General features: G+C 37.3%; 1 protein-coding gene across 4 annotated transcripts; it reads right to left on the bottom strand.

The window, feature by feature from the left end:
- Nucleotides 1-212: 212 nt before the first annotated feature.
- Nucleotides 213-14,714, bottom strand: LOC139478535 (uncharacterized). 4 transcript variants are annotated; one of them, XM_071261034.1, is made up of 24 exons: nt 14,432-14,714; nt 13,369-13,472; nt 12,340-12,462; nt 11,138-11,498; nt 10,848-10,900; nt 10,394-10,754; nt 10,144-10,287; nt 9,669-9,715; nt 9,444-9,542; nt 9,019-9,138; nt 8,709-8,831; nt 7,527-7,601; nt 6,746-6,867; nt 6,443-6,538; nt 4,796-4,885; nt 4,556-4,678; nt 4,064-4,268; nt 3,206-3,355; nt 2,176-2,261; nt 1,933-2,003; nt 1,666-1,733; nt 1,376-1,550; nt 1,053-1,129; nt 213-919 (listed from the first exon to the last, which is right to left on the bottom strand). In XM_071261034.1, exons 3-24 carry the CDS (start codon nt 12,455-12,457, stop codon nt 843-845), a joined length of 2,841 nt encoding a protein of 946 aa, XP_071117135.1. In that variant the 5' UTR covers nt 12,458-12,462; nt 13,369-13,472; nt 14,432-14,714; the 3' UTR covers nt 213-842. The 4 variants fall into 4 exon arrangements, with proteins under 4 accessions (XP_071117135.1, XP_071117151.1, XP_071117144.1 ...); XM_071261050.1 differs by lacking the exon at nt 9,019-9,138; XM_071261043.1 differs by lacking the exon at nt 12,340-12,462.
- Between the last annotated feature and the right edge of the window lie 67 nt (nt 14,715-14,781).

Below are 14,781 nucleotides of genomic sequence, written 5' to 3'. Positions count from 1 at the left end.
TGAAAAACAAACTAACTAGATCGCCTCCAAGTGTACATTGTGGGAAGCCAATTTCTACTGTACCGCGTCGTGAAGTATTTTCATATCCAAAGATATTCAATGCAATCTGCTTCTGAGGTTATTTTCTGACATTAAGTATGTACGTTTGTAAGTAACTTAGAACAAAAAAATAAAATAAACTTATGTTGGTATAAAAAATTCTTTATTTCTTCTTCCGTTCATATAGTTTGTTTACATGAACACACAATGCACTGTCGGGATCAAACTCCGATTGCATCATTTGTCTAATATTTTTCTAAACATGGTTTACGAGAATTTTCTATAGATCTGTCCCCATAGTTTACAAGTCTCGCTTTCTGTTACCTACCACTCTATGTTTTAACGACTACAATAACACCGTCTTAACACAGGATTGAGAAAATGTTTACACTAACTACTTTAAAGTATCAATGTATCTGATACATAAACGGTTTACTTGGTAAAATATGGCAGCAAGGAAGTAGATACAAAATCACACCGAGTTATACAGGTAAATGTACAAGAATGTAACTGTAAATGATCCACTGTGTAAAAGAAAATGTTAAAGTATACTGTGTTACATTGATACACGCAATTTCAACAATCCTAGACAATATAAGACTCACACATCATCTTTCCATTGACAGTTACTAAATACTTAGATGATATTTCATGTGTCTTGTGAAATATGTTTCTCTCATCGAGTCGGGTAAAGGAGATATTTTCACGTGTCACGAGATGAAGAAACGTGATATTTCATGAAACACAGGGAATGTTCATTTTATTCTTTCTGTGTAGTCTACCGGAATTCGTGGACGTCCCTGTTATACCCATGTCCAACCCACGTCCTCAATAGATGCAGTCTCTTGAATCAGTTGGTCACGGTCCCCAGAACTGACAGCTGCAAATATACAATAGTTTAACCACATACGACACACCGTAAATAGAAACTCTAACTTGTGCATAGTGGTGCGTAGACTTTATTGACATTATTTCTCATAGACAAGTTGTTTATAATGATGACTGATGCTCACCGACTCTCTGCACCTCGTGCCTATTGCTGTCATTTGACGACTTCTGAAGCATTGGCTCTTTGAACAGGATACGGACACTGTCAAACAAAAATGACATATTCTATGATCAGGAGAATTTTGTAAGTTGTGTTTATGATTTATTTCCCATTTGTAACCCTACTCTTCACGTTTGTCATTTTATGTTCACTTGGTAAAATGAAGTAACATCAAAATGTACCGTTCATTCATTTCGATTTGCCAGATTCTACACCACTTATTGTCTCTGTCGTGTGAATGTCATTTCCACGTTATGGAAAGTTTTATCTGTCAGTGACAAAAGTTACCTCTGACCTCCTTTCTGTAAAACGCAAGACCTTGCAGGCTTTCTATTGAATTCCTTGTTCAGTTTCTCTATCTGCTTCTGTGTGTAGAGTCTCCAATTTCCACTTTCATCCTTCCACTGCCACACGATGTGTGGTTTGTCCTCTGACGGCATAGCTACGTGGGCATCAGCGCCATCTGGAAGGGTCACACAATATCATTCAAACTCAATAAATGCACAAATCATATCTCATTTCAATAAGTACAATTAGCATACGATGAATATTGGGACCATGAAACTGTGTTAACTAACCTTTGCTTTGGGTTGGATTATCGCCATGGGATTCTGTTGCTTCTGGAGATACAGCGTCTTCCACAGAACTGAAAAAGATAACATAAGCTTGTTCGAAAAAGGCATACATAATCTGTTATTTTTATGTACATAAAATAACACAGAGGTAGTGATGACAACAAAGCTTTATGTGGCTCCAACAACAGCTTCCCCAACTGCATTTCAACAAGTCTCATTTATATTCTAAACAATAATAAACACTATATGTATTACTTTCACTAATGTCACCTGATTTCAATGTCAAATCTGCCATGACATCCAAAGTTGTAAACATTGATATGACCATTGTCCCATCTTACCTGAAAGAAAATGAAAACATGAATGTAATTACCCATAGTGCCTAACAGATTTTTCACTTCGCATCACCCCATGCCATGCTCACATTTACCATGGCTGTCCTATATATTTACCCATACAAAAAGCGCTGAACCCACAAACAACATAACTGAGCAAAAGTAAATAAATGATTACTTTCACTTTCCCATCTTCACGTCTTCGTATTACAATTCCAAACGAGCCAGGTCCTCCATCTTGGCGTCCATATGACCAGTCGATTCCTGTACAATAGGAATTGATTAAGTTACTTAAGTATATCCACCATTTGCATATTGCAGTTGAACACTTGCAAGTGTGAATATCTGCATGTGCAATCACGACGAGTGAGTGAGTATGGTTTTACACCGCTTTTAGCAATATTCAAGCAATATCACGGCGGGGAACACCAGAAATGGGCTTCACACATTGTACCCATGTCGGGATTCGGACTCGGGTCTTCGACGTGATGAGCGAAAGCTTTAACCATTAGGCAAAAGATGGGGGAAACATGATTATTTCACTCGACACATGGATTATCCTATTTATTATATACTTTTTGTGTCTTCTGGAAAATTAGATTATTTCATTACAAATGTAAAACCTTGAGACGTAAATTCTTCCTACTTAACACCCAGGGACGGTTCACCAACCCTTGTATTTGTGACTTCAAAGGTAGTTTCGTGTTTGCAAAATCTTCAATACAAACAAACTATCAAAAAATATTTAGGGTCACGAAAATTCTTTATCATACATTTAGATATGATTATATATAAAATTAACTTGAAATATCAACAAAAATATTTTTGAAAACGAGGAGACTGCTGTTGGATGCGAAAGAATACACGCTGATCAAGTAATCAAAAATGGGCTTTGCGGAACGAACAGTCTCGATTGACAAGTTAAATGAGAAATTTACAGTTTATAATGAAACAGTTTCCAGACAGTAACAAACGACAATAAGTGATATTTACTCCATAAAATATGTCATTATTTTGCCTTCTCAGTGTGGACGTCAATAGTTTTTGTACAGGCTAGACACTTACGATAAAGGGAGACAATTTAAGGGGAGGTAACTCTTCCATGACAAGAGTCCCGTCAAAGTGGCATGTTCACTGCAATGAAAATATCACTTTTCTCAACTTCAGAAATCTCAGTCTTTCCCATCGAAGTCTATAATAAAACAAACCTCTTTGGACTTTAATGCCAATCTCAATCAGTTCTTCCGATGTAAGACGCCTTGGGCTGTCAACTAGGAGCACATCATACTGTCCTTCATACCCATAGCTGTACTGATAGTTTCGGTCACTGTTGAAGTCCCATCTCACCCACACCAGATCTGTGTATACACCAATGTGTATATAACATAATCTTCTGAGCATGTTTCGATATTTGAAATAATACTATAAATGTGAAATGTGAATATTTCGAAAAAAATATAATTTATATTTATCATACATGTATACACGAAACAATATTTCTGTATTTATATTATTAGTTATAGACGCCTCGTCCCATATTTTTCTGCTAACCTAATATGACACCGTATACGGCAACTTAAAGACACCATAACATATTTATTATGCCGAAATGTTTACACGATCCGGTATCCATATCGCAAATGTCATGTCAAAATGAAAACTTGATACTTCCAACCGTTGACGGTAAGGGTCAAAGGGAGACTCCTCTTCAAATCTTGAAGGACAACCCTTGTTGATAATTTTAACTACAATTTTTTTCAATATAGTCACGAACGTGATGTGAATAAATTGTGTATAACCTTGTACATGAACATTTATGATATGAAAACAAAAAAATTGTCGAGTGACGAATCTCTCTACCAGAACGTTCATGTGAAATATGTGAGGTGGGTGTTGGAAAATCCAAGATGGCTGTTACTATTGGTATTCGGTCTCATATTAGGTCAGTAACAACCATCTTGGATTTTTACAGACGGTATACGGCCTGAAAGGGGGTTAGTACATGTAGTTCTGCTCTCTGATTTGTCAATCTCACTTTGAGGCATAATAAATGTACATATACGTACACGGATTATTCGAATGATTGATAATGGTGCCGGGTCCTTCACTATCTTCGTCTTTACTCTTCCAGTCAGGTCCTCGTCGTACTCTGGACCCAAGGGGAGGTAACCCATCGCGTTCCAACACGTTGTCAAAATCACTCGGACCATCATCAGGATGAACCCCATCCTTACCTTCCAGCTTGTCTTTTACCGCTTGAATAACGATTGACTGAAACAACCCTTAAATATTAAATATGTGTGTGTGCGTGCGTGCGTGCGTGCGTGCGTGCGTGCGTGCGTGCGTGAGTGGATGTATATAACGATGGTTTATAGCAGGAAGTAATGGGGAAGTTGTGATATAACACTTGATAGTGCCAATGTTAAAGTTGCTTTCTCCAATGATTTAGATAGAAATATTACTGTACTTATATTACATAATACAGGCTATTCAAAAACATTGAAATGTGTAGGAATATGATATATATATGGCACATTGATCCCATTCGTGTCGTTTACCTTTTCTTCATTATTCATGTCCCCAATGAGTGCCTCTGCTAGAGTATCTAAATGGTGAGACAAGTCTTCCGTGTCAGTAGTAGGGTTGCTTGACAAGCATATGAAAAGTTTTGCAGTTGTGTCCTGAAAAACATTTTCCAAACTAAAATAAATAATAATGCAAGCAGCCAGACGCACTGGTATATATGTACCAAGAGGGAAAACAAATTAAAGTGTGAAAATAGTTTACATAATACTGACCTGTAACCTGTACCTGTTGCAAAGACTGCATATGTCTTTCCCTTCCACGAGTTCTTGATTTCCAAGTTTTGCCAAAGATGAAAGAAAGGCCTAAAGAAAGACGTTTGGAAACAAGACACATTGTGGTTAAGATTGGTTGGTTGGTTTGTTATTTAACGCCGCACCCAGCAATATTCCAGCTATCTGATGGCAGTCTGTAAATAATCGAATCTGGACCAGACTCCTGTGATTAATATCATGAGCATGAGTATTAGTGGTTGTTCAAATAAACATTTGTGTAACCAAATAAACAATTGTGTACCATCAACTGAGGAAAGGGACTCCCTAAATAAACGTATTCCTGAGAACCAAGACTATTATTTTTTTTAGCCTAACTTAAATGCAATATTGATACAGTTTACTAAGTAACTTATGTGCAATATTGATTCAGTTTACTCAGTAACTTAAATGCAATATGATCCTGTTTACTCAGTGACATAAATGCAGTATTGATTCAGTTTTCTCAGTTACATCATTCGTGATTGATTACACAAGTTATATCTTTATTTAGTGTTTTTTTTTTCCAAACAGGAAGAATATTTGATACAGTGTTAATCGCTTTAACTCCTTCTTTTGCAATATTACAGTTACTATTAATGACATTCAAACTCTATTTAGCCACCTAATAACCAGTAAGAATATTAACATTTGTCTGTAACTATTCAATACAGCTGAGATGATAATCACAACCAACCGTCAACGCTTTTATCAAGAATGGTTCCATTCTTCCAGCGAAATTTTACTAAGACTCATAACATGTCATAATATGTGTATTATAATTTGGTTATCGAAGGTGATCAATGACAGATATCAACACTACATGCAAAACTGTCTATATAACCATTAGATAATGCTGGCATTAATATTGCCTTTGGCTCCTACAAGTTTAAATGCAAATAAAAGTATCTTCAGAGGAATGATATAGACACTTTTCACAGTATTTTCAACAGTGACTTTTAAAATTGACAAGCAATTACCCATACAACAATTTCAATCTGGGCACGAGAGGGTAGACTTATGTTGGATAGTTATGCAGTGGTATTATGGATGCATGAGAATATAACTTAGTTATGCGCAGCACTTAACAGAATAATGACCTGGCAAGTTCAAGTCTACAAATATACTGCACCGCAAAATTGTTGCATCAATTAAAAACAAAATCTGCCCTCTGATAAAATACATCAGTAGACAATCAGTGTCAACCATTTATACCTTGACAATCTTGGTAACTACTGCCTCAACATAGGAAGACTCGTATGTCAGACATTTAAAAAAATTACATACTAGATGTTAATTGCTTTGAGAGGTTGGTTCATTACCAATGTAAATTTAAAATTGAAGTAAAGTCGATCACAATTGTATGGCTTAAATGTACGGCTCAGTTTCGGGCAAAGGATAAAGTGAGCGAGTCAGTATGGTTTTATGCCGCTTTTAGCAATATTCCAGCAATATCACGGCGGGGTACACAAGAAATGGGCTTCACACATGTCGGGAATCGAACTCGGGTCTTCGGCGTGACGAGCGAACGCTTTATCCAGTAGGCTACCCGACCTTCCCCCAATGGCTAAAGATTAGGTACTAAATGTTACAAGATTAAAGTTTCAGTACCTTATCAGCTTTCCCCACTGGCACCCATGTTATTGGGTGTGTGTCTGCCTTGTCTCTCGCCAGGACGGTTGTGAGTCGGAGTAGCTGCACCTTTAACTGTAAATGTAAAACAAAAATGTACATAGAAGAACACTAACAAAAATAGAAAAGATATCAATTGACAATAAAATGATCAAATTGTTGATTATGAAACAAAACTGTATATCATAGATATAAACAATTCTATCTCATTAAAACAATATACAATTGCACTAATACATAATTCCTGTCACATTATGCTTCATAACAATCGTGAATGATTACAGTGGAATCATGGGTGAAGGCATCTTGACCTTCCCTTTGGCTGTCAGATGTTGCATAACCATCAGTCATGAAAATAATTCTTGGCTTTATGTTGTGAGCTCCCCCAATGCTTAAGGTACCGGCTGTAAAAACAAATTAACACAAAATAGGTGTTAACTTAACAGACACAAAAACTACAGAAAACATTCGTTAATACAAGAAGTTCTAATACCTTTTAAAAATGCACATGAACATGTATCTGGGGTCGTGGTTTGACTAATAACTAGCGTTTCAATCATTGCGCAGTATCAACAACATGTAAGTAGAGAGTAAGGTGAATATGGAGTAAGATCGGTAACAGCTTAGTACAATCGGGTCCGGGAATCACGAGGTTGCTTTACTGCCAAAGGCAATAATTGCCGAAATAAAACACCATTGCTGCTCACAAAACCCCTTCAAACGTTAAGCACATGATCTCAGCTCAATAGAACAGTTCAATTGACGCAATCATAACACCTGACACGAGGCTAGATTAACTGGATGCCTAAATCCAATACTATAAGCACATTTATTTTAGTAGTTAGTTAGTACCAGCAGTAATGTCTTTAATATTACTAATGTAAAGGTCAATGCATCATCAATCATGTGAAACATGGGTGAATGAGTAAATGTTTTACAGTAGCCAGCTGTATTGCGGCAGTCGAGTCTGGAACTGTGGAATGAATTCCAAAAGTTCTGCTTTGAGAGGCACATCATCAATATAGCAAATGTGGTCGAAAAGATAAACATAAATAAGTGTTACTTCTTCCTTTGATCGATGTCACGGACACCACCAGGCCTGCAAACAGTGGACTCGGTCCTCCGGGAACCAGGTTATCTTCCATAGATAAAGAATGGGCAAATTATAAACACTCCTATTGTTCGTTTACATTTCTAAATTGATGGCACATATAAATGAGAAATCAATAACAAAAACAATAAACAATACCTCAACGGGGTCCATCCCATTGTGGTTAAAATATGGAGTGGGTCTCCCGTCAAAAACTGAATACATGTAAATATATGTAGATCCAATGTGACACATCTATTCTTTGGTATGAAACAAAGAACATTAACTTTATGATAATGAATATGTATGTTGGTTGGTTTGTTGTTTTACGCCGCACTCAGCAATATTCCAGCTATATGACGGCAGTCTGTAAATAATCGAATCTTGACCAGACAACAAAGTGATCGATCCACTCAAATGGGGTCGATGACATGCTTCAACCAAGTCAGCGAGCCTGACGACCCGATCCGTTAGTTGCCTCTTACGACAAGCATAGTTGGCTTTTATGGCTGAAGACCTATTCTACCCCGAATCTTCACGGGTCGAATATATGTGTAATATGTCACACATACACTATTTTACAGTTAACCTGATGGACATCTAAATACTTCGTTCCAACTGTAAATTGTAACGACGCTCCTTCGGCGTTTGGGTTCGAGAAGTTTGCGACGTTGCATATCCCTTTATACAAGGGGGCGGTGTACAGTTCTCGGTAGGAAATTACATTATCCAGTCTACAGCTTGAGGTATACACAAGTTTGTGTTTTATACAAGTAGATATCTATAAGTCATCACATAGTGGTAGTGGTTGTTGTGTTGGTGCCCTGGAGCACCTAGCCTAACCTTCGCTTTGTTCTGGGTCAAACCTTCTTGTCTTCGTTTCTGGACCAAGGCTTATACAGCCAAAATCACCTCACACGGATTATGTTATATAAAAAACCCAGCAATAATGAAAAGTGACATAGTTGCAAACCTCGTTCAGGCTGGATGACAGACATTAAACAATACAATGGGGATAATCATGTTACAAGTAATGGCAAGTGATTCCATACATGTCATGGCTTCATAGTAATTAGCCTTTGGAGTTAAATGTTTATTAAGACAAAGGTTGTCCCAAATCGGTCGCTATGACAACTGTATGCGATTCATTTGTACCTATCGTATCTCTGACAGACCCATAGTCATTTGTGATATCTTGGACCACCGTCGCGTCTCCACCAACAGCAACCACCCCAAGGTTCTCTTCCAACCCATACCGTTCTGCCATTGACTCGATGCCTACAATGAAGTGTATTATCAATATAAAATCATATTTAACTGTAGAAGTATAAGTATATGACCGAATATGTGTAAAATACTGGATATGTGCCTCCATATTTTATATAAGCTTTTAATGTAGACTCCATATTTGTATAATGTAAATACTTGTTATTTGGGAAAATGGTAATTGTAATGGTTCCGCTACCATCAATGAAGCTGTGAGCAATTTCTTTGAGTTCCTCAAAACCGTCTCCCCCTACACTTTCAGATACATCCAGACACAATATAGTTGTTGCCGATTTGGATCTTGGTGGGGGAGGTTTTGCTGAATATAAAGAAAGAAAATACTGAAAATATGTATCATGTGTACATAATTATGTTTTCTGAAGACTTCATACAGTGCAGTAAGATATACAGACGGCGATATTCTGTAATCTTTCTTTACTATGTTACTGTTACAGGAATTTAGTGTACAATACTAGTGTTATGCTGGACAATTATTTTTTACCTGGACTAAATGATAAGTGTGAATGTGAGATTCTACGAAATATAATAGTGTTGTTAGATACAAGGTAAGGTAATCAAACAATAACATTTAAGTCAATGCTATATAATTATGTAACCGCTTACTAGCTTCGAGTGCCAAGGCTGTAGACTCTGTTAACTGTTTCCATCCGTCAAGATTGATGTTCAAAGAAGTTAATACTTCCTGGGCCTCATAATAATTCTCTAAAACATCAAAATACATTAATTGTTCTGACCATAAATAATAGTACATGTTCCGCAGGCAACTGAATATCACATTCGTGATAAATATATATTTAATAATAATAAAAAAGAATGGTAACCACTTACTGCTAATTATTTCACTTGGTGATGGGCAGTGTTCAAGGCTCTGGCGTCTGGAATGGAAAGAATTGGCAGTGTATAGATAATGTATAATGGTTACATAAATATTATATTATACAGTACACTGAATTAAGTTTCATATAGGGTCATTGGTGGCACAGTGGTGTTAGGACCACAATTCACATAACAGTGTTGCGCCCTTTAGTCGTGCCACGAGCCACTGATCGTGGAATCGAATACCAGATTTTGGGTTTTATCTAAATAAATAAATTGCCCATAATAATGCTTTAAACTGAAAAAAGAAATTTGTCTGCCAGAAATGACACATTGTTACAAGGTGGTGGAAAGTATATTTAGGCTCATAGTTCTAACTGTAAAGAAATTTGCTTTTGCAGTTGCTGAAAAAAATATCTGCACTCTTGCCTGCCTTAAAGCTTGTTAGGGGGAGATAGGGGACAAATCTAAATCGTCGTCATTTTACCTATTTGCAGTGGTACTGGTATCTGAATTCCTGAACATCTCTGAAGCACCATCCGTGGGCTTATTGCAGCATGTAAGGGTAACGTCAGCAGATTGTTCCAGCCTTACACCGGTTGTAGTATCCTCGTTGTCATCATTTGAAGGGCTGAAGATAGATATCCATACGAAATATAATAGTCACATGAGGTCATACATACAATATATATTATAGCATTCTTTATGTGTTGTCTTTTTTACAACTTTGTACTTACAATTCAGCACTGACAGAAGGTAAATTGACCGATGTGCCCCGCGTGTGGCCCCCAGCGTCTCCTTCCAATTCATTACACTGTTCCTGTGTACTTTCGCCTCCACACATGTGGTCATTGTCTTGGTCTGTTTGAACTTCATTGGTCTCATTTTTCATTTCGTTGGTATCTGATTGGTAAGTTGGTCGGCTGGGTGCAGCATCACGTTGCGCGTTTATGACTGAGGAAATTTTGTCAAGTTCATTTTCGATATGTGTTCGATTTTGCAGGATGACATTGTTGATGAAATTTTCCATATTCCTAGTCATACACAGCATATGTTCCTCCAACCGTTTTTCGAGTTCACGTAGCTGTAGCTGATTGTCTGTTGACATTCAAAAATAGAAAAACTCGATTAAAAATATTCCCATGGTTCATTTACTCAGAATATATGGGGAAAATAAAAAGGATAACACACCTGATGCTGTCAATGCGGAATCACCGTTCCCGTCACTCCTAATTTCACCATGTCTGAAGTAAGTCAAGTAAAAACAGTAACTATGGATTTGGAATGATAACACAAATGCATAGAACTATGTACACGTGTAATTTAACGACAAATTAATGACCGATTTTCGTTAAAAACATTGTACTAATATCCACAGAAACAGAAAGTAATGCATGGCATCATACACTGTAAAACCAAGACTTCTAACAAACTAATTTAGATGGAATCGGCCATAATAATAACCAGCTCAATTTACCCACCCATCAAACGACACGTGAAAAGACATCTTGCTGGGCTTGGGTCCCAAACCGTGGACAAGATTTTGAAATCGGTGCATCACATTGACTTTGTCTGCCACCATCTTGTTCTCAGATGCAACCTCTCCGTGTCTGAATACAAATGTCAAGCCGCTAAAGATATGGAGGAGTTCGGCATTATATTCATTTCTTAGATCGTCAACGAAATGATGCAAACGAGTAAAAGCTGTCTCTCCAATCTGCATGAAGATTTCGAGGCTGTTCCCGGTTGTGTGGAGTGTCCATCGTGTACTTGCTGCAGCTCCATGTCTGTCTTCACCACCTTTCCACACGACACGAAGTACCGGTACATCGACATCAGAATCTGTGAATAAAATACGTTATATTTCAGCGAGACACAAGTAATTTGTAACAAATACCAGAGACCATATTGTCTCTGCAAATACGTACTGATAACACAGCACTCTGGACAGAGTGTCGCTTCTAAATTGTGTAAATAGGCTAAACTAGCTGGGCACTAATTCAAAAAGCTGTATCAAATGTAACTGTAAATTAGCAGTATTAAATTTAACTGTATTAAATGTAGCTGTATTAGATGTAGCTGTATTAAATGTAACTGTAACGTAGATGTATTAAATGTAACTGTATTAAATGTAGTTGTATTAAATGTAAATTAATGTAGCTGTATTAAATGTAACTGTATTAAATGTAACTGTAATGTAGATGTATTAAATGTAACTGTAATGTAGCTGTATAAAATGTAACTCCACTAAATGGATTTAAATAATACCACAGCAATACTTTATGGTGACTATGATTGTGATAATGATGATGATGATGATCATCATCATCATCATCATTATTAGTTGTGGGAGCACGTTTGGCCCAGTCGTCTAAGGCGCGGCAATTCGCTGTGCAGAGTTGCGTCTCTTGGCTACGCTAGAAACGCTATGATTGTGGGTTGGAATCCCGGTTCGCCCCGATTATAGTTCTAGGTTTGTCAGCACCATACCTGCTCATGGGTTTCAACGAAGTGGTAAATGTCTAAGGCCTGCATCACTTTGGCCTTTCCTTACACAAAAAGCTGACACGCCGCGATATAACTGGAAAAGTGTTAAAAGCGGCGCTAAACCAAACTCACTCACAATTATTTGCATATCCTATCCAATGATATATTTATGTATGCTGAACAAATATCCCCGAACCTCCATCACCGAGGCATTTCCAGAAGTCTGGGGTGATGATTACGTCATACGTTCTTTTGTTGTGTTGAGAAGAAGTTTTGTTGAAGCAGCGACCTGCAGCCTGCATTCCCTCTGCCATGGCTTCTGTTGGAGGCAAAGAGATACGAAAATATGTCTTACATAATTATGACTGGCTTTATTATTATTTGTCAGACTGACAGCCGACACTCAAGCTGAATGTCTCTACGACCCACAAATTTCCAATGCATGTGGGTGATCTTATGATGGAACTCGATAGTGAACAACAGAGGGGGCTTCAGTGGACTGGGGGTTCTTAAATGTACTTAATGTACCTGCAATACACAACTTCTACCAAGTAATAGAGCGCAGCGAGGCAAAACAAGGGTTGTCGATCACACACTGCCAACACCGATCGGCTTCTCCAAATGTCAAATTGGATGTGAAAACTTCTATTTCTTCTGCATGAGTGCACATATACCCCCTCAGGCTGAGTTCGACCACAATACGAAGCAACATTCATTTCCAGGCCATCCAACAGCTCCATTCAACCCAAAATGTCCCCAACTTCACTGTCATTACTTATAAATTTGCCTCCTCATTCATGCCAATATGTATCCATGGTGAAATATAAACAGGAAAGCCTATAAAGTATGAATTACTAAAATGTGCATTCACCCTACAGGATACCCGCACAATCAAATGTTTTCCCATAGACTTCTATAGTAACGTTATATATATACATATATTTTAATTAAGCATTCAACAGCTATTACCTGTACGTGTGTACACAGTTTGTCCTTAGTGCAGCAATAAAAATAATAAAAATGACTAGCTTAGCCAACTCCTTTTCCGAGTACAGGAAGCTAAACACACCACCCCAAGTTACGCATCAAATGTCACCTACTTGAGAATAGCTGTGGTCACACTCAGCATAAGTCATCATGTTGAAAAGGACAGTATATAAATATAGAAAAAAGATGGTTTTTTAATTACCGGATGGATGTACATTTAAAAGGCATAAAAACTTACACAATATCATCCAATCACAACCTGCAGATATCTCTCGATCTGCACTGAATGCTCCCTACATAAACCGCACTGCCCCAACTGGTTCTGATTTAGTGTAGTAGAACCTGTAGACAAATCAGAAAACATCTGCACAAAGCAAATCTGTGATTTATGTATTACATCTGTATTAATAAAGAAGTTTCTACCTTTATACACTAACCATGGGAGTTAATTCATATTTCATAAAAGAAGGGGATCAAGGGTCAAATCCATACATGATTGAGGCTGCATAGATCGTATCACCCTAAAAAAAATTCAACTAAAAATATGAACAAATCTTTAAACCTCAAAACTAGTAACAATACATATTTAAAATTGAGTAGTGGTCTGTTGTTTGCCTTCCTTTGCTGACATCATCAGAACAAAGCAGAGTCTGCTACATTCATGGAATATGGTTTTGATACTCATGATATGATGTGATTGATATTGTTTGAGATTACTCGAACTTACACCCTGCATTGTTAATATAATGAAACACTCAAATGACTGTCAGCATTTGGTAAATCATCTATGTAGGGGCTATCACAATTCACAAATGTTTATGCTTTCATTTACTCCAAAAATCAAAAGTATAAGCACCTATGAAATAAGCTGGTGATATAAGTATACATGGAAAGGAATTGGAAAAGAATCTCAAGCTGGACAGAGAGCATGGAATTCAGACCAACAATTGGCAAGGGATACATTAAGCAATTTTAAAGTCATCATATATGTAAGGCTGGATAATGAACTGGATAGCGAATGTTATTAACTAAGGGGCGTAACTCCATACAGCTTATGGAGAGCCTTGATTGACCGTGTCCTGAACAGCTTAAAGGAAACATGCGGATTTCTGTTGTTATCTAGAACACGACACGTCTAAGCCACAATGCACAAGGACATATATACACGTAGAACATACAATCTACAGAACGCAGGTAGAATCTGGCAATTCGTTACATCTTCACATGTAAACGTGTCTTATTGTACAAGTTATGCATTATGATAAACGATTATGACGAACAAAAGTGATACATTAACTTACAGTTTGGTTGATAGCTACTGGAGTCATTAGTTGTTGAACGACGTGGTGAATATTAAACCAGGAAGTAGCAACCATACCCTATGGTTAGTGTATGTTGGAACAACTCAGGTGACAGTTATCTTCCTCAAGCAATCCTGCGCCACTTTGTGTATGAGGGTGGTCTGAGATGCAGAAACATGTTCACTATATCTTCTGACACATTTATAGATGCTTGTAGTCGATCAATGCCCGAAGGAAGAAGGTATATTGGCTTAATCGTATGTTGCACTTCAATTTCACAGACATTTATACTTCAGCGTCAGTTCTATTTATAGCTTAACAAGCAAACTCTGTATGTTTGAGCGTTTTCA

Source organism: Haliotis cracherodii, unplaced genomic scaffold (assembly GCF_022045235.1).
Source record: "Haliotis cracherodii isolate W230 unplaced genomic scaffold, xgHalCrac1.p SCAF_1, whole genome shotgun sequence".
NCBI lineage: Eukaryota > Metazoa > Mollusca > Gastropoda > Lepetellida > Haliotidae > Haliotis > Haliotis cracherodii.
Note: the sequence above shows the minus strand (reverse complement) of the source record. Positions and strands in the feature narration are given on the sequence as shown.